This window comes from Haliotis asinina, chromosome 10 (genome assembly GCF_037392515.1).
Source record: "Haliotis asinina isolate JCU_RB_2024 chromosome 10, JCU_Hal_asi_v2, whole genome shotgun sequence".
Lineage (NCBI taxonomy): Eukaryota > Metazoa > Mollusca > Gastropoda > Lepetellida > Haliotidae > Haliotis > Haliotis asinina.
The window spans coordinates 45,063,858-45,084,000 of NC_090289.1; the positions used below are offsets into that span (position 1 = coordinate 45,063,858).

Sequence of the window (20,143 nt, forward strand, 5' to 3'; positions counted from 1 at the left end):
AGAAAACAGCACCACAACCTAACCTAACCTAACCTAACCTAACCCAACCCAACCTAACCCAAGTCGCCTACAATATTACGTAAAAGACCATTATGGTGTGTTTTAAACTTTGTGGTGCTGCATTCTAAAGGTAGGTCTTTAGTGAACCTCAACTTCAAACTAAACAATCGACTTTATGGAGTCACGGTCGCTTGGTTGACTTGCATGTCATCGTGCCCCATTGCGTTGATGGATGTTCATGACATCGATCACTGGGTTGCTTGGTTCATTTTCATATGAAGCCGGAATATTTCAGTCAACTGTTTGAGTTCCTTACACATATTGCACACTCTCTGAAACAACAATTCATTGTTGTTAAACTCCAAATTGTCGCCAAACTCCAAACTGTGACTATCAAAGACACATGAAAAGGCCGCAAGAGAAAATTGTCTCTCACAAAAATGCCCACAAACAATATGTTAAAAATAGCCCCATTCATCCATTCATTCATTGGGGGAAGCAATACTTCACTCCTTTCATACCCTTCGGGATATTAAGTCCTAGAGGAATTTTAAAAAGAAATGCTCAAATTCTCCGATGTCCTACGAAGGGAGTACGGACAATTATTAATGTAGACAAAATCACAAACACGGTCCAGTAACGCATCGTCGAGTTATTCATGATGTGTTGCCGGTTCAGAACCGTCAAGATTCATGTTGCAGGATAGATAGTCGTGAGGAAATATCTATTTGGTCGTTACCGAAAGAAGCGCACGTTGTTATTCCGGAAAGCGGTGTTCGAGCTGTGGAGGGATGGCGTTGGCGTGTCAGCGGGACAGTTACCTTACTCAGGTATATTGTCAGTTAAACTGACAGCCGCTTTGTCATGCGGGAAAAAAATTGGGTTGCACTTGTAAAGACGTCAATGATGATATTTTCTATTTAACATCGTACTGTGGTGATTAAGGACTGAAGACAAATGCTGATGTAATATTTTGATTGCGTCATGAGACATTCAAGTTATTGTTCCGCCTTCTATTCTATTAATTTAACTGTCATATTTTGGTAGTGCAGATATGATAGATATTGTTTGTAATTGTCAGATATCAACAAACAAAACCCAATTTGGAGATGATTATAAAACATTAAAAGAGAGATCGATCATGATGTTTTAGCAGTGGTACTGAGCTCATCCACAAAGATCTAAATACAACTCAAAACCTTCAGCCATGGATGATTAATATCATTAAGCTGCCTTAAATCATGATTACGAAATGCAACAAATTCAGCTTTAGTAATTATGCGCAAGCAACTTGGGGACATTATAAATTGGATCAGTCATGAAAAGCACTGAAATTACCTGCACAGAGTTGCATCCCTTGAGAGAGACAGTATCCTGTGAATCCAGATGATATTTCAAGGTTTGTCAGCGACCTGTACACATGAATTTCACCGAAGTAGCATTTTGCAAGTTCAATCAACCCATCCTTTCCTCAAACTTTATATTGACATGGTCAGATACGGAATGAATGCTTTTGAAAACAGCATTAAACCCAAGTCACTCACTTTGCTGGGATTCCCATTTCATGCCTTGGACCTTCTCAAGTCATCACTAGAGTTTGCTGTTGCAGCTGTTAGTGTGGGTTTTTATCTAGACCTGCACAGGGTCAATATTCTGTCCCGCCTCTTCATTCAATCTCAGTTAGCATTCTCACTTTAGACTGAAGCAATTTATGGTTGATGTTGTAGGGGTGGCGGGGGTAGCCTAGTGGTTTAAGCATTGGTATGTCGTGCCGAAGACCTGGGTTTTTATGCCCCCATGGGCACAATGTGTGAAGCCTATTTCTAGTATCTGCTGTCGTGATGTTGAATTTTGCTAAAAACGATGTAAAACCCAACTCATTTATGTGGGTGTAGGTGATTTGGAGAACTTTTCAAATCTGGCTTCTATTTCACTGAGAACAGACCTGGTATGGAGGAAGTGACTTTAATGCTTGTAACTATTGCAATTGTAGGAGGGTGTTGAGTTGTTGTCCCACAGGTAACATTCTGTTGACTGCGTCAGCCTCCTTTGACATTGTGTCAGACTTCTGATCAGTAGGTGTGTGGTTCAAATCCAAACACAACTTTTAATGGCGGCTACACAATAGTACAATTACATGCTAATATATCGCACAATTTAGTGAAAAATCATACAAATTTTGAACCTAAGGATTCTAAGGGTGCTTCATGTGGAATCCAAGATAAGTCACTGCAGTGGTTAAGCCGTTTACTTATTACTTTATCATAATATGATTCATTAAGTGTGAGACAGACCATTGTCTTCCATGGTCAAGTCCTGAATCTCCTGATATCAACATCATTTATGCATGAAGATCTGGGCTAGAATTGGTCTTCAGCAAACCATTCTTGTCTTGGAAGGGACTAACGGGATCGGTCAGACTCGCTGACTTTGTTGACACATGTAATCACATCCAAATTGCGTATGTCGATGATCATGTTGTCGTTCACTGGATTGCATGGTCCAGACTCGTTATTTACAGATACAGATTATTTACAGATATAGCCTATATATGGTTATTGCTGAATATTGCTGAGTGTGGTGTAACACTTCACTCACTCACTCACCTACTCACTGACGCACTCACATTCTGTCTTCTGTGAAGGCACTTCATTAAACAACAAGCAAGCAAATCAACAATATCAACAAATTCAATCATTAGTGGAGATACCTGATAGTCACAGGTGTGCATTTCAGTTATCGTCAGTCGTCAAGTCATGTAAGCCTTCACAACTGACCGTGGTCAATGGAGGCAAGAAGGAGAAACTGTCAGGCTTTGATGTGGTCCTTGAGGATACTGTTCTCTTCCCTGAAGGAGGCGGACAGGTGAGATTACCTTACGGATTTGTTGATAAACTGTTAGAACGTCTGTGTGTGAGGTATTATGCTGTAAAGATCTTGCAAAATACATTTTTTAGACTTCGTGAACTTTTAGTAACACAGTCAATACAGAACATTATAAGAAATGCAAGTTTCGGAAAACAAGGAAATCTCATAAAAGTAAGTGTTCACGTTTATGTCTTCTGTTAAGTAACTTTGACAAAAAGCCAGAGTTATGTTTCTTTTGCTGTTCAGTATATTATATCATTACAGTAGGCATGGGTAGCAGAGTTGCTTTTGAGTCCATAGTTCTGTGCAGAATTACCTCCCTTTGGAAGCCAGGACCTATGATGACTGGTTCTAATCCTGGTTGCCTAGATCATGTTTCTGGGTTTAGTGGCACCATACTTGTTACTTAAAACAAAGTGGAAAAGACCTGTAATCTGCTTAGTGAGTGCGTGAGTTTAGTTTTACACTGCTGTCAGCAATTTTCCGGCTATATGTCAGTGTAATAAGCTTAGAGTAACTCTGTTATTTCTTTGATAATTAGCCAAGATGCTTTGTGTTTCTGTTTCAGCCAGATGACCGGGGTTCAGTGAGTATGTTTCTTATCCTAAAAGACATTGGCCATAAAACAATGCTTTAAATATCATATCATTTTGGTACAAAAGAATAGACAGTAAACCAATCATGTTTCTTGCAACCAAACTGCTAAATAATTTTTAGCGAAAAATATACTGATGTGTTAAAGAAAAATTTCATCATTTACCAGAAGATGAACATACTATCTGTAAGATGGAACTGTGTTTCGTGTTGAATATGGTGGTCATCTCAGTGTGTTTTAGAACACTTTCCTGTGTACAGGTTCATGGAAAATCAGTGTTACACTGGTGAAAGTCTGGGTTAGAATTGATCTTCAGTTACCCATGCTTGTCGTAAGAGGTGACTAACGCGATCGAGTGGTCAGGCTGACTGACATGGTTGACATGTGTCATTGGTTCCCAAATGTGTGGATGAATGGTCACCTTTTTGCCTAGTCCACTGCAATATGGCAGAAATGTTGCTAGGTTCAGCATAAGTCACTGACATCGGCGTTAAGGATCACTTTGGTGCTCAGTTCAGTTATGTGTTGAGACTGGTTTGTTGTTTAATGCCGCACTCAGCAATATTCCAGCAGTATTTCAGCGGTCTAGGAGTATGTGTGTGTTGAGGATCACACTGGTGGTCAGATAGAACTGATTGCACTAACACTAAAACCTGTCAGTTTCATGCAAATAAATCTACATTTCACACACAGTATTTTGTACCTGCATGTTCCGCACGCAAAGAATTTTGCATTCTGGGTAGTTACATTTCTAAATTACTTCTCTAATTCTTGTAATGTAATGTTGTCTGTTTTGACATAATGATGACATAGTAATGCTACTGAAACTTGGAATCTCCCAGGTTTACAAATAGTGACCGCGCCATCATGATGTCCAAACCATGTATGGCCATATATGTCACAGATTCATACCCTTTATAGATATTAACTGTTTGGATCTTTTTGAGGCACCTGTTGCCACACTTCCCCAAATTCTCAAGGCCACATGAAAAAGATGATGTGGTTCTGATTACACTTCTTCAAACTTTAGCATAGGATTTTTCTCTTTTTTTCTACATTTTTATGTGGAAGTAACGTACTAGCTGATAACATAATCATCAAGGGGTAATTGTTTATTCAATCAAGCTTGCGGTTATCATATCGACTTTCTCTATCAGAATGACTGATGACTGACTGTGTCGGGAAAAAATTAAAAAACATGTCACTCACAACAACCCCATTCATAGTCATCCTAATATACAGTAGGACACTGAGACCAGTGGGTTGTACACTTCAACCGGACCTTTTGCGAATCTGCCATATTTGTCAAAGGAGCAGACGCTATTCGTGAACTCTAGGTATTGATGATCTCTATCTGGTGTTCAGTGTGTTGTCAGCATCATTCTATGGTTCAGATCTGTAAAGTGAGCTGAGGATTTGAGTGTAATAAGGACGTGTCACTTGTGTTCAGATCAATGGTGTGAGTGTGTTGAGGATCACTCGTTCGGGCGCAGATGCTGTCCACTTTGTCACAGAAGAAATCCCCCCAGAAACAAAAGTGGATCTCCAGGTTGACTGGAAAAGACGATTTGATCATATGCAGCAACACTCAGGTAAGTCCTACTGGAGAGTCATGTGTTCTGCATGAGGTATGAGCACAGATAGCTCAGTTGTCAAAGTGCCACTATTTGCTGTGCAGTGTTTTTCATCCAGAGCAGGCCAGGAACATATGATCAAGGGTTCATATGATGGTCCATCCTAATTAGGTTCCTAGGTTTGCAGTGGGTATCATTCATTCGTTCGTTTGTTCATTCATTGGATGCCTAATGGTTAAAGGGTTTGCTTGTCACGCCGAAGACCCAGGTTCGATTCCCCATGTGTTCACAATGTGTGAATCCCATTTCTGGTGTCCCCTGTTATGATACTGCTGAAATATTGCCGAAAGCGTCAATAAAACAGTACCCACTCACTCACTCACATCCTTTATTCTGTGATGATTTATTTGAAATACTCACCTTAAGTATGTTATGAAATTTTGTGCTTGTTTTGCAGGAACTAGAAAAATAACATGTTTGTCTGGTGAAAAACAAGTTGGGAAACTTTTTTAAGCATCTGGATGAATGCTATTTTGCACCAGTGAACTGTTACAATGTAATTGCAATAATGTCCTTTTATGATAAGCATCTCAACAGAATGATAAGGGCAAATGATTACTGTTAACTGGTAAGTGTAGCAGTGGGCTCACAGCTTCAAGGGGAGTTTACAACCCAAGCTGCCTGTCAGTTTTTATAATGTTAGCAGTCACATTCACTTCCTACTGGGTATCCATTAGCTGCAGGTTGAACAGGGGAAAAGTTTAAACAATTGGAGAAACTGTATCTGCTGACATGCTTCTGGTTTACACATGAACATTAGGATCACTATCTAGCTGCCTGTCACACCATAGAAAGTGTACAGTCACATGACCATTTGAACTCTCCGGGTACCCATTCACAAATGTTGAACAGAGGCATATTTCATACAAATTGAGGAGACATTGCATCTGCTACCTCTGATTTAGGGTGATGTTCTTCAAAGTGATTGTAGCACTACATCAGTCATAAGTCTTTGTTAAAGTATGGGAGTTAAATCATCTAACTGACTCGATCTTTTGTGGAACGGGTCCCAGTAGCAATACACATGATTTTATATTTCAGGACAGCATCTGATCACTGCTCTGGCGGATTCGATGTTTGGCTACAAGACAACGTCATGGTAAGACGTGGTTTTACTGATAGACAATATGTGTCATATTGAATTATGGGTGTCAGAATGTTTCTATTTGTCCAGTGATGGTGAGAGTAATACATAAATTCCTGCACAAGTGTCATCGAAGCAGTATAATACTTATCCGTGTATAATCTGTTTCTGTATTATCCGTTACTGCTCTCATGTGCATCATGTATCGCTGGTTGGTGCAATAATACTCATAACGATTTCCAGAAAATAACATAAGCAAAGAGGAATGGATTACAATGGATTATCAAGGGTTTGTAGGGACATATTTTCAGTAATTTGTAAGCATTATTGGTGAAGCAGGATTGGTAAAATCCATTTTACTATTGTCAGGTAAAATTGCATTGAATGTGTTGTTTTACCAAGGGAAACAACTCAAGCGGACATCCCAGGGGTGGAAATACTTTATAATTGCTAGTGTACTCCTATAGCAGTGGCATCTGTAAAATCACTTGCCCCGATACTTTTTCCACTATACCGTCCAATTTTCTTGTTAAAAATAAACAACATAATTAACAATGGAAAGTCAACTGGACACAGATAGAACATGATAGACAAATTTGCCTGCCGGGCAGGAAATAACACTGTACTGGGGCATTAGGCAATGGGTTAATCCCTCCCTTGACATCTGCCATTATCTGAGACCCATTGTGCAAAACTATCCTTGGGCTGAGGTGACGCTAACTCATTTCCTCTATCATAGGCATGTATCTGGCCTTTGTCTAAACCAGAATAATGTTTGGTCTCACACTGGACTGGTTTAAATAGATTTCTGTGTGCAATTATTTGGAATTATGAAGTCCTGTCATCCTTCAAGTGAAGTTTCTGCTATCAAGGAAGAATTTTTGTGTGGTTTGTCTTCCAACTTTGTTTCAAGATTGAACTTATTTGAATGAAAGTGGTAATTTACCGTATGGCATCAACATCCTTTACATCATAATGTTTTTTGTTATGAATTTACTAATTTGGTATTATCCCCTGTTCAGCAAATGTTTCATTGCTGTGCTGGTCTGCGGAATTTACTTTCCATGGTCCGCGGAAAACGCATTTTCATGCAGAATCCGTGCAGAATTTGCCACTTTTCTGCCGCGGAATTTGCTAATTTTAAAGATTGAGTGAAAACTGACTGACAGGAGGGACTGACTATCATAGGCCATTATCTGTGTATGTGAGTTTCGATCACCTTAGCGCTGAGTCTACTTTAGTAAGACGGAATATGAGGTCACAAAGTGACCTAATTGCTAAGGTCACTTTGTGATACATAGTCCAGCACCATAATGCTAAACTCATGTGTTATACAGCAAATACAACTAAGGCCACATGTAACTTCTTCGAATAAAGATTATCTAGCCTCATGTAAGAATGATAGTAAGTTTTGATTGGTCCATGTGACTCTGATGAAATACCATGTACATCATCACGATCCGCCAGCGTGAGTATAAAAGTCGTATACTCCCGCTGCGAAAGTCATATCAGCCTGCTATGCCTTAGTGATGACGTGAAGTGAGAAAAGCGTGCATCGACAAGCCTTTAGTAACGTGTGGTGGATTGAGGTCAAACAATCCGCTGGCGTCAACATGGCAGCAAGTCGATTTGATGCGTGTTGTTTTGTTTTGATTTAGTGAAAACATTCAACTAGATAAATGCATTATCACTTTGTGTCTCAGGAAATACGGGGTTTTATCAGTCCCTCATAAGGTTGTGTACAACCTTACTCGGGACAGATAAAACCCTGTATTTCCCTCGACCTGATGTGATAACTTATATTGTTTGGTTCTGAAAGTTTTCGACCATCTGTGTTCATCTTGCAACAAGTTACGTTTCAGAAGATGATAACTTAAACCTGGGCTTTGCTTTCCCAGCTATGTATATTTCTTTATTCTTTAATCAGGAATCTGGGAGAAAAGGTGTCATTTATAGAGCTGGATACCCCCAAGATGACAGCTGAGGAATTGACAACACTGGAGGAAACGGTCAATGCCAAGATCCGAGAGGGTGTCCCCATGACACCCAAGCTGTATGAGAATAAAGACGACCCGCAGCTGGCTGCTGTAAGTTGGAAAATTATTGTCATTGACTGTCAACAGTGTTCATTGCATTGTTATTCCCCCGGCATTTAATGCGGGGGGATATAGTCGACGCCTCGTCTGTCCGTCCATCTGTCCGTACGCCCATCGTCCCTTCCTCCGTCTGTCTGTCCATCGTAGTCATTTTGTTTCTGGAACATAACTCTGAAACCATTCAATATTATTAGACCAAACTTAATAGATATAATAATCTCAACCTATAGTTGTGCCTTTTGTTATTTACAGAGTTTGGGCATTTTTATGTTTTTCATTTTTCCTTGGAACATTTTGGTGTTAGTCTAATGGTGGGATGGGCTTCGTTTCCGGAGCAGAAAAAAAAAACCCGTTAAATATTTTTCTGCAAAACTTGGTAGATATCAATCAGAACCTGAAGTGGTGCCTTTTGCTATTTACAAGTTTTTGTGATTTACTATGTTCTCGGGTTTCCATGGAAACGTTTTGGACATAGTCTCAAAAGTGTAGGGGTGTGTTTCATTTCATTTCTGTAATATCTGTCAGCAAAAGTTGTTAGATATGTGTGGCAGATCACAAAGTGGTGCCTTTTGCTCTTTACAGGTTTTTGTGATTTATTATTTTCTCCCTTTCCATGGAAATGTTTTGGACTTAGTCTCAAAATGGAGGGATGGGCTTTGTTTCCAGAGCAGAACTCAAACACTGTTCAATATTTTTGTGCAAAACTTGGTAGATATGTGTGGCAGACCCCAAAGTGGTGCCTTTAGCTATTTATAGGTTTTTGTGATTTATTATTTGCAGACTTAGTCTCATCATGGAGGGATAGGCATGGGCTTCGTTTCCAGAGCAGAACTCTAAAACCATTCAATATTTTTCTGCAAAACTTGTTGTATACATCAGTCAGAACCTAAAGTGGTGCCTTTTTGTACTTACAGGTTTTTGTGATATATTATTTTCTCGGTTTTAATGGAAACATTTCGGACTTATGTCTCAAAAGTGACAGGTGTGTTTCGTTTCTGGAGCACATCTCAAAAAGTTCCTAATATCTGTCAGCATAACTTAGTAGATATATATGTCAGACCCCGATGTGGTGCCTTTTGCTATTTACAGATTTTATTTATTTATTATTTTCTGGGTTTCCATGGAAACGTTTTGGACTTAATCTCAATATGGAGGGATGGGCTTCGTTGCCGGAGCACAACTCAAAAACTTCTAAATATCTTTCTGCAAAACTTGAGAGATATGTAGGGGAGACCCTAAAGTGGTGTCTTTTGCTATTTACAGTGTTTTGCCATTTTTATTTTTCCCTTATTCCATTGAAACAATTCTGACTTAGTCTCAAAATGGAGCTATAGGCTTCGTTTCTAGAGCACAACTCGAAAACCATTTCAAATCTTTCAACAGATCTTGGCAGATAAATGAGACCGATCTTGAAGTGGTGCGTTTTGCTGTTTACAGATATATGGCATTTATGTTTTTCATGACTTCCATGGAAACGATTCAAACTTAATCTAAGAAAACATCAAGTAACTCTCAGATGATTTGTCCTTTCAAATATGTGAGGACTGGGGGGATATGTCATCTTCTGATGACTCTTGTTTGTTTTTGGACAAATTATAGCCAAGTTAAGTTAATCTATTTCATTTGTGCGTTTTTCAGTGGCAAAATTTTGCAAAAGAACTTATTTAAAGATTTAACAGCCATTTGAAAATTTGAACATAGAAAATTGTTTTTAGGCTCACAATCTCCCAAATGACCACATGTGTCCTGTCACTGCTGTTAAACTGACCACATTTGTTTCAATACATACAGAGTTTTTTATAGGTTGGGCGCATCAGATGGCTATTAGGGTCTTGGTAGGGTTGTAAAACTGAATACATTCTCTTCAGTATGTCCAGTGGTTTTTACAGATGGGCACATCCTGTCATGGTTGTAAAACTGAATACATTCTCTTCAGTATGCCCAGTGGTTTTTACAGATAGGCACATCCTGTCATGGTTGTAAAACTGAATACATTCTCTTCAGTATGTCCAGTGGTTTTTACAGATGGGCACATCCTGTCATGGTTGTAAAACTGAATACATTCTCTTCAGTATGTCCAGTGGTTTTTACAGATGGGCACATCCTGTCATGGTTGTAAAACTGAATACATTCTCTTCAGTATGTCCAGTGGTTTTTACAGATGGGCACATCCTGCCATAGTTGTAAGACTGAATCATTGTCTGCAGTACGTCTTGTGGTTTTTACAGGTTAGGGCTCGTGGTCTCCCAGATGACCACGTGGGCCCTGTAAGGGTTGTTACAATCGAAGGCATTGACTCCAACATGTGCTGTGGCACTCACGTCTCCAACATGGCACATTTACAGGTGAGAAAAATACTGATAACAAGGTTTGCTGAAAAGAGTTTTCTGCGAATGATGAAGCTGTCCCAAATGTTTCAGATGTCCTGCTGCTCATCCCGTATACCCAGTGGTATTTGCTCTCAAAATTGAGCAGATGACCTTGAGGGTCAGGGCCACTCATTATGATCTCAGCATCAGAAATGTTTACAACATGATGGCTCAAGTATTTTTTAATTGAATTTGATTAGGGATATTATACAACCTCTTTAAGGTGGGATTTCATTAGATCATCATTTGATGACCTTCATGGAAGGTCAAGGTCACAAGAACTCGGAGTTGAAACAATTTAATTGAAGATTAAGTATATTCAAGTTGTAAGATGAACAGTAAACCATTTTTATAACAAAAACACTATATAGGACAGATGGACATAGGAACGTTTTTATTTTTTTCCCTCGACAGTTTGAAATGGAAGATAACTCAGGGAGCATTCTTCTGATATACGTGGTTTAAAAAGACCGATCTGTTTAGATATATCACATTGCCCAAAATCTTCACACAAAGCTTGTGTATGAATTTGTATTCATTTAATGATTTGGTAAACATGACCTGACTTTGGTTGTTTTGTTTTTTTCAGGCAATAAAGTTGTTGTACACAGAGAAGGGAAAGAAAGGGAAAACCAACTTGTTCTTTGTAGCTGGGGACCGGGTTTTGTCATACCTGGGACGGTGTTGTAGTGTAGAGAAAACACTTACAGGAGTACTCAAGTAAGTCTCAAGGTCACGTGGAGGGGTGATAGGTTATTACCGCCAAGTGTGACATAAAACAACAGACATACAGTTTGAGTGAGTGAGTGAGTGAGTATGGTTTTGCACTGTTCATGGCAATATTCCAACAACACCAGTAATGGGCTTCACACATTGTACCCATTTGGGGATTCAAAGACAGGTCTTCAGCATGAAAAGAGAACACTTTATCACCAGGTTACATCATCACCTCATACAGTCTCCCAACAGATTTGACTTTGAAAAAAAAGACACAAGAACATACATCCTAATGTCTTTATTACACACAGACATTAGAGTAGCCTAGTGGTCAAAGCATTCGCTTGTCATGCTGAAGACTTGGGTTCATTTTCCCACTTAGCTACAATGTGTGAAGCACATTTCTGGTGTCCCTCACTGTGATATTGCTTCAATTTGGCTAAAAGTGGCATAAAACCAACCTCCCTCACTTTCTTGCACATTTTTGGTATTTATGAAGGCCGTGTTAAAGCTTGCTCTCTCAATCACTTGAGAGATTGCATTGAATACATTAAGAAATGAAGAAATGAAAAGGAAGAAAATACAAACAAGCCAGTTAGCTGATTGAGTAAAATATGCAAGGTATTATAGACCTGTGAGGCTTTAAGTGATTCTCATGCATTTTTTGTACGCCCAGATTTGTAATTAATTGAGTGTGATTTTTATTGCGTAAAATACGCAAATACTCTCCTTATCTGGACTTTTTTTCACATATAACAATTTTCAGTGCACTCCAATCAATATTACAGAAACAGTACTAACTGCAGTATATATCCACACTCAGATGGTGACTTAGTTCCCCAAGTGCTGTTTAATAAAGAAAAGATGTTCTTTTTACCAGAGGTCCTTTAGACCAGCATGTGGACCTGGCAGACAAGGCTGTGAAGGGCTGGAAGGCTGCCCAGAAGGTAGGGCATGTTTTTCACTATTGAATCAAGGGCATTAGTTGCCTATTTGTCTGTGGAGAGTTGCCTCCCTTGGGCATGCCAGAATCCTGCAAATGTGGGCTCTGAGTATGTTTCCTTGTTTGTCAGCACCATATTTATATTTATGGCTTTGACTGGTGTGGTGAAGATTTTGTGACCTGTATCACTTTGAGTTTTCCTTTTGTATTAAACCAATGTGATATAAGTGAAATAATGTTGGGAGCCACGTTGAACACAGTTCACTTTGACTCATGCACATACAGATGCATGCACTCACTCATAGCTCCTTACCTGTTTGTGTATTGTGCCTTGTCAAGAAGATAACAAATGGGACATGCACCTCAGTGTTGACCATTTCATATTAGGAGTGAGTGAGTGAGTTTAGTTTACGCCGCTTTTAGCAACATTCCAGCAATATCACTGCGGGGGACACCAGAAAATGGGCTTCACTCATTGTACCCTTGTGTCGAATCGAACCCAGGTCTTTGGCGTGACGAGCGAATGCTTTAACCACAAGGCTACCTCACCGCCCACTCATATTAGGAGACAACACAAAGTATGAAATAAACAAAACATGTATGTAATGTAACCTTGTAAGAATTGTAAAGTGTGGGATATTGTAAGAATTTCAGTGCTCATTTTACCTGAACATGCTCATCCTTTTAACATAATATTCTGAAAGCAGTGTTTACAAAATAAATATGTAATATTACTTTTATATATAATTTGCTTACCCTATGGCAAGCACACATGATCAAGATTTGTGATTTGTTGTGTCATGCTTCAAGTAAGCCTTCAATAGCCAAAATGTACCTAAACAAAATTTGAATCTGTAATTGATCACACAGTATACTGTGTGCATGCATGTATTTTGGCCTTTGGAGTGTACTGTTTAAATGTATATTGACTTGAGTTGAATATTTAATTGACAATTTATGTCATGACAGACCTTTCTGACCAGACAGTCCAGTGGTTGATGTCATGAACATCAACCTGCTCAGTCAGAATACAATAACATACGTCAACCAAGCCAGTGAGTCTGACCTAACGGATTACCCCATCCTGTTAGTCACCTCTTATTACAATGTTGCCTGTAAACAAATGCGAAAGAACATGTTTGTTTCCATGTGACAACCATGACATTATCAACTCTTTTATCCAGTTGTCCACAGGCTTGTTGAAGGAGGTAGCTGTTTTAGAGGCAGAAGCATTCAAGTCCAAAGCAGAGAAGGATAATTTGTTTGTGACACATAGGTGAGCTAAGGTTTCACTAAAGAACAAAATGGGCCTTCAGAATTGAGAAAAGCATTTTTTTCTCAGAATGTGTCTGATGTTTATTCTCTGTGGTGCTCATGCTTTTGACCCTCAGTTTGCTAAATTGATTTCATTCTCAAAGTTGTAATACTGTTCACTCCAGCATAGGCCCCAGGTGCTGCTGCGCAGTTCGTTGGCGGCATGGTGGATTTTTTAGAAATAAATCAACAGTAAATCTAACATTATAAGCATTATTATGTCGGCTCACTTTTGTTCTAAACTTTGAATAATTTAGTGGCATATGTCTGTAATTACATATCGCGATAAGAGTAGTGCAACTGGAATTTGGCTGGTGCAACTGGGTGTTTATCTTAGGTTGCACCTGGTGAAAGTAATTTATCATCTCTTAAATCAATCCCTCTTATACAGAAACACCCTAGCCGAAGTCAGTATTCAGAAACATACGATTGGAGTCCATTCTGATTTTTACTGTTTTCTTGGTCGGAACTTTCATACTATTGCATTAGGTGCATGTGATTGTGCTGTATAAAAAAGAACATATATGGTAATGAATATTTCATGATGAACAATACTACTTGTGATTAGGTCCATGGGAACTACAAACGGTGTTGGTTTTGAGTTGAGGAATATAGACTCGCCCCCTGTTGAGGATGCAGTCAAAATTTCTGTATTCTGACTTTTCTTAGGGCACATTTCTGTACACAGAAATGTACCTGGGGTACCTGTCCCGACCAGCGTTCGAAATAACCGCCAGCCCAGAGGCCCAGCGCTGGTTGTTACTGTGTCTCGCTGGCAGTTTCAAATATGTGCATGCCCTCATGGCCTTCATTAACTTATCTGTCGATTAATTTTCAGCTGAAATATTTCCCCGTTTGTCTTTATTAACATTCGGGAATCATCCATCATCCATCATGTTACGATGACTTACAGTTTCACTTCCTGGTATTTTGGGGCTTTGGCATATAAATGTCAAAACCAGTCTAACAAATAAAAACTACTCTGAATGCCATAAGCTTTGCTTGATTTTATAGAAACAGTGTAAAACAGTGTACAATGAAGTCTGTTTTGTTTTTATTGGTATGACTTTAACCAAATGGGCCTGTAGATTTTGAAGGCTGCAGGTAGCAGCAGGCCTTCATGGCCAGGTGGTGAATTAAAGTATTTCAAACACTGGACCCAACAATTTCACCATCAACTCTACTGCATGTGAGTAGGTCTTAAACAAGTGGGTAAATTATTGGCTTATCTCATGAAAAAACCCACAACTTACAGTATATTCAGTACATCCTTTATGTGCCTCTCTGTAACATGCTGTAATAGTAAGCTCAGAGTTGAAAACGCCAGTGGCATGGTGGGGAACAAAGGGAGGAAACTCCTGCAGTATAAATGGCTTTCTTGTTTCAGGAAGGAGGGTGATGGTGACTATATGAACATCTTAGTTGGGGAGCTGCAAAGTGTTGAGGTAGGTCATGTTACACTGCCATTTGCAATCTGCAGGAAATAAAAGAGTGTTGTGTGAATGACAGTCTACCATGTGTGTCCATTAGAATTCAGGTTACATAATCTGTGAAAGGTTAAAGGGGCACTGATGCGGAGCGAATAATGCTTCTCGCCAACAGTCTAATTACGAAAGCAGACCGCAAATTGGTCTGCGCCCAGTCCTTCGACCGTGACGGACAAAGGAACTGGGCTCCTGTCCATATTAGCAGAATTTCTTAACCTAAACAGTCAGGAGGCCGGATGCCCTTCACATGCCATTTGTTTAAAAATATCCATGGTATTCCTTGTCTGATCGTAACCATATATCCCAGCAGTGTAGTTCTTTTCGGATGCTTGGATGGTATACCTACTGATCCAATTTGATCCTATTTCTGTGTTTTTAACCTCGATATTTAATCATGTTACATGAAAATATGATGTCTACAGGCACGCAGCAAGCCATTTGTTTCAGTACGGAAGATTGCAAAGCTTTATATTTAGGTAGTTTGTAGTGTTGGTTCAGCTGTGATAGCAAATATCATACGTAAATTTTGGTAGCTATGGTAGCTACAATGGTTTATTATTTATGATAATAAACCACACAGTTGATTTATTTGAATTCGTAAACAAAAAAACCGATGACTTTGCCTTTGGTAGAGAAATCTGAAAATTGTCTTACGTAAAAAAAAACTTATTTCACCTACTTACCAAAGTACACAGCAAATGCCTGTGTGTATTCCTTATGTAACGAAATTCATGAATTTATAACAGGTATAATTAGTAGCAACACCACTTCGGTTACTCAACAAAGGTTCCCATTTGGCATTTCTCCTGTCTGGAGTAAATACTCAACATTATAAATTAAGGTCTGTAATGGCAAATGTATTGAATGTTATGTAATATGTGCATGTAAGTGATGCAAGAGGGTTTATCAGCTGAGTTACAAAAACAAACATTGATCAAAGGATTAACCGATAACACACTGATTGATTAATTACTTTTGTCTTCTAGCGGATTTGTCAAAAGGCAGTGTGTGTAGATGACTACACCCTGTCGTAAAGTGTGAGTGCAAAAACAACATCCTCCTTTCAAAGAATTAACCACCCTTGCGTTGATTGATTGATTGCTCAATATTGGTTAACTAAATTACTTGGAATAGTGGACATCATACAATTAGTTGCCAGGTGTGCTATCTTGGGAGACCAATGAGAGGTTTATCTAGTTTTCACCAATGAAAGACGTGAAACGATGTGTTACTTTTTCGCAAATGAGACAGTTGTAAGACACGCGACACAGAGCAGGATTATTTACCAGCTGCAGATGAATGGAATACGATTTCTTTTACGTGGATATTGATGGATACATTCCTGAACAAGGTAGTAGCCTGACATTGTTGCTATAAAATTAGTCTGTTTTACATTCATTATTTGCAGTTTGTTTTAATTTATTTGTTGTAGCATTCAGCAGAATCTGTATGACAGAAAACACACACTAGATCGCGTATGTGTGTGAAATAGGATCCACATTGGCAATCTATACAATGTATAAATGTTGCTGTTATGTTAGAAATTTGCTATGAGTATAAGCAAATCGTGTGTTCTTTTATTAATTTTCAGAATCATACAAATATGACAATAAACTAATTAGGGTTATGAGACAAAATATAGAGACGTACATTGTTATTTTCCATCCTAATAGTTTTTTACCATTTCTACCACTGGCAGATGATTAACCTTCAAAGTGTTTCATTGGTTTTCATAATACATTTGTAATGAAGTACAAATGACTTCACCTCAGTTGATCTGTCTATAATTAAACTATCAATTGCGCTTACGGACTGCGCAGCAGAGGTCACGAACCAGTCCTGAATTCTGGGATATCATCCGGGTACTCATGGGAGAAAAACAATAACAAAAGTTTACACCAGTCCACGGAAATTGCTCCGCATCAGTGCCCCTTTAAGTATTCACCATATTCAACAAGCATTTCATGATCTGGGAGCTCTGTTCTTATGAGTTAACTAATACATTATTACCAATGACATTCATTAAATATTAGCTTCAAGGTAGGATAATAAAATGGCATATTGTAGAATTTTTGTTCTTTAGTCCAGCTGCCAGCAATATTCCATCCATATGATGGTGGACTGTTATTACAGAGATGGCCATTTTCTGCTGATCTGTCTGTTTCTGCCAATTTCACTTCAAACTAACCAATTCTGTGAATCCTCTAGATCTGTTGAATCTCCCTGAAACCCATTCAGTAATACAATGTTAAGTTTCTATCTGAAAATAGATTTTCTGGTTGCCATCCCTGTATTTAGTTGCCTTGCGCAAGGCAATCTAGTGACAGACATACCTGTTGGTATGCAATGATAGGCCATAACACAATTCAGTGAGTCTGACCACTCAGTCCACTTCTTATGACAAGCATTTGTTACATGGATCTATAGTCGTTCATGAACTACATTTCTAAAGCAATGCCACAGCTAATTTAGTCACTGATGTCCATTGCACTGCTTCCATCAGCATGTCAATGAATCATTTCCATAATTGTGATCGCTTTCCTTCACACAGGGTCTGAGCTGCCTTGTGACTGTGGGAGATGAGAAGGGGGCCGGTCTGTTTGTGTTTGCTGGACCGGAAGCGGTTGTTAAGGACATGGGGCCAAAGTAAGGACTTTAATTATGTTGTCCATAAGCTGAGTTGATACCGGTTGTCTTCACTGAATGTGATGTAGTAACATGTAGTATAGTGAAATATCTAGAAGTTTAATATCATGCATTATTATCCTTTAGAGCCTTAATGCCAATGAAACTGTACTTTAAAATATGGGTAATGTCAGCCCATCTTACTGTTTTCCAGCTGGTAGTATGGACGGCATTTACAGTTTGTCACCTTTGACAATGAAATCCAACTTACTTGGAGAATTCAGTTATAATCATAGCGAAAAGATCTCTTTATAGAAGTGGATTGGTGTGTGCATGGGTGCGTGTATATGTGTGAGAGATTAATTTTGTACGCATTGAGTAAGACGGAAGTAGGGGTGCATTAGTGAGAAGATATTTGAACCTCTTTCTTCTTATATTATTAACAGTCCTTCTGTGATTAGTATAGCAAAAATGGCATTAGTTTGGACCAGTACAGACTGCCACGTACACATTTCTGTGGTTAGGTATTATCTGCAATTTATAACTAAAATGGATAGAATTATCATTAAAACATCCGCATGTTATCAGGTCAAGTTCGAATGTCCTCACTCGCAATAGTGACGTCATCTGTGTTGTTTCATGACGTGTCTATATTTGTAAAATGTGTGTCCGTGACCTCCGTTGTTTATTGTTAGCAGTAAATGCGTCTAAACTGAAGCCGTTTTTTTTATACTTGTTTTATTAAAAATTCTATCCATTTTAGCTATAATAACGGTAACGCTACTTTTCAGGACATTATTTGCAGGACCCCGTGGTCTTTCTTTGAAATGACTGCAAATGATAATGCCCTGAAAAATAGCGTTACCGTTACATTAATATCAAGCCCATTATTTATTGACTCATTGTACAGAGGAGTTCAAAGCAAGGATCTTAGATGCATACTAATCAGCAGGGCTATAAAGATGCATCAAACTGTCTGTGGATTGCAATTGTTACAATAGCAAGTAATTGATGGTAGAAATGAAAAACTATTTATGCATCGATAGTATGTGTGACCATCAATACTTTAGTTATTGGCTTCTGTTGATAAATGATCTGGGTTTCAAGTTTTTTGTCAGTAATTAAAAGAGACAGATACTGTTTCAGCTTGCTTTTATTTCATATAAGATGTACATTCATTTGGGAAATGATTTCAAATGAATCAATTCAAGGAGAAAACAACTATTGCAACAGTATTGCAATGACTATCACAAAGTGTGTTTCCCCCTCAATAGTGACCCCTGCTAATTAGTTATCTCCCTTCTTTTCAGAATCTGTGATCTGCTGGAGGGAAAAGGTGCCCTGAGTGGGGGGCGGTACAGGGGAAAGGCGAACAAGATGGCCAATCGTAGCAAGGCTGAGGCAGCATTACGGGAATACTTACAGCAGACTAAAGCAGAGACTTGATTGTGTTCACCACGACTTCCATCATCTGTTGGCTGTGTGAGAAGGAAGATGATCTTGAGATTATAATATTCCTTTTCAACCCATCTGAATCACCTTAATTGATGAACTTTCAGAATGATTACTTTCATTACATTTTCAAAATTACTGATTGTGGCGTAAGACTAAACTCATTCATTCTTTTTACTGCAGGATATTCAAGATTTATATCTGTGCTGCAGATGTATCTTTGGTACAGAACCAGATTCCTTATGAAGTGATGTTATGGAGGATTGTAGGATCCTTATGACTTGTTTCGTATTTTGATGTGATGAAGGGAATGATTATTTTCATGACATCAGATAATAATGTTTGACATGATCACAAGTGCTTCTGTTTTTGCAGTGAGAGCAGAATATATTGCTTTATGACATCTGTGTGAATAAAGCTATTTTAATATATATGTATCATTCTTGTGGCTGCTCTTGAATCTGACTCAGTAAAACCGTTAAAAGATTTTGCCAGTTAGAAAGAGTCTCTTTGTCATGGGAATAATTGAAAAGGGGTTTTGCTTTGCTTAGCAAGTTGTAAAATGACATTGCCTTGGCGCTGCTTGCATTAAGCAACAAGCCAACAAATTAAACTTCTTGAAAATCACATCATGAAAGTATTTTGCAATTTCAGACATAGATGCATGTTTTTCTCAATTTTAGGAATGAAACAACTCCAGTGATTTTTTCACCATGACAGCTACTATGATTGTCTTTCATGGGAGTAGAATGTACCTTGCCACTATCTATATTTAAATGTTGTTAGGAAATATGTATCTTCTGTAATTCACCATATGTTTGTGTTAAGGGTTGTATAGAGGACAGTCAGAAGCCTATATTATTTCTGGAAAATTCTTTGTGGCTTTCCCAAACTGTAAAATGTCTTGTACCTACTTCACCTTAGACTTTCTCCCACATAAGCTTACACGCTATAACTAA

At 38.6% G+C, this 20,143-nt stretch overlaps 1 protein-coding gene across 1 annotated transcript; it reads left to right on the forward strand.

Moving 5' to 3' along the window:
- The first annotated feature begins 701 nt into the window (after positions 1-701).
- LOC137299038 (alanyl-tRNA editing protein Aarsd1-B-like) lies at positions 702-19,615 on the forward strand. Its single transcript, XM_067831512.1, has 13 exons — positions 702-830; positions 2,737-2,865; positions 3,437-3,454; positions 4,914-5,055; positions 6,139-6,196; positions 8,109-8,268; positions 10,506-10,622; positions 11,236-11,366; positions 12,244-12,310; positions 13,491-13,582; positions 15,008-15,065; positions 17,659-17,753; positions 19,043-19,615. The coding sequence occupies exons 1-13, from the start codon at positions 792-794 to the stop codon at positions 19,176-19,178; spliced, it is 1,242 nt and encodes a 413-aa protein (XP_067687613.1). The 5' UTR covers positions 702-791; the 3' UTR covers positions 19,179-19,615.
- The last annotated feature ends 528 nt before the right edge of the window (positions 19,616-20,143 follow it).

What these genes read in the sequence shown, in the direction of transcription:
- LOC137299038 (XM_067831512.1), top strand. Translation starts at nt 792, where the DNA reads ATGGCGTTGGCGTGTCAGCGGGACAGTTACCTTACTCAG. An exon ending in ACGACCCGCAGCTGGCTGCT is followed by an intron (nt 8,269 to 10,505) that starts GTAAGTTGGAAA and finishes TGGTTTTTACAG; the next exon opens with GTTAGGGCTCGTGGTCTCCC. An exon ending in ACACTTACAGGAGTACTCAA is followed by an intron (nt 11,367 to 12,243) that starts GTAAGTCTCAAG and finishes TCTTTTTACCAG; the next exon opens with AGGTCCTTTAGACCAGCATG.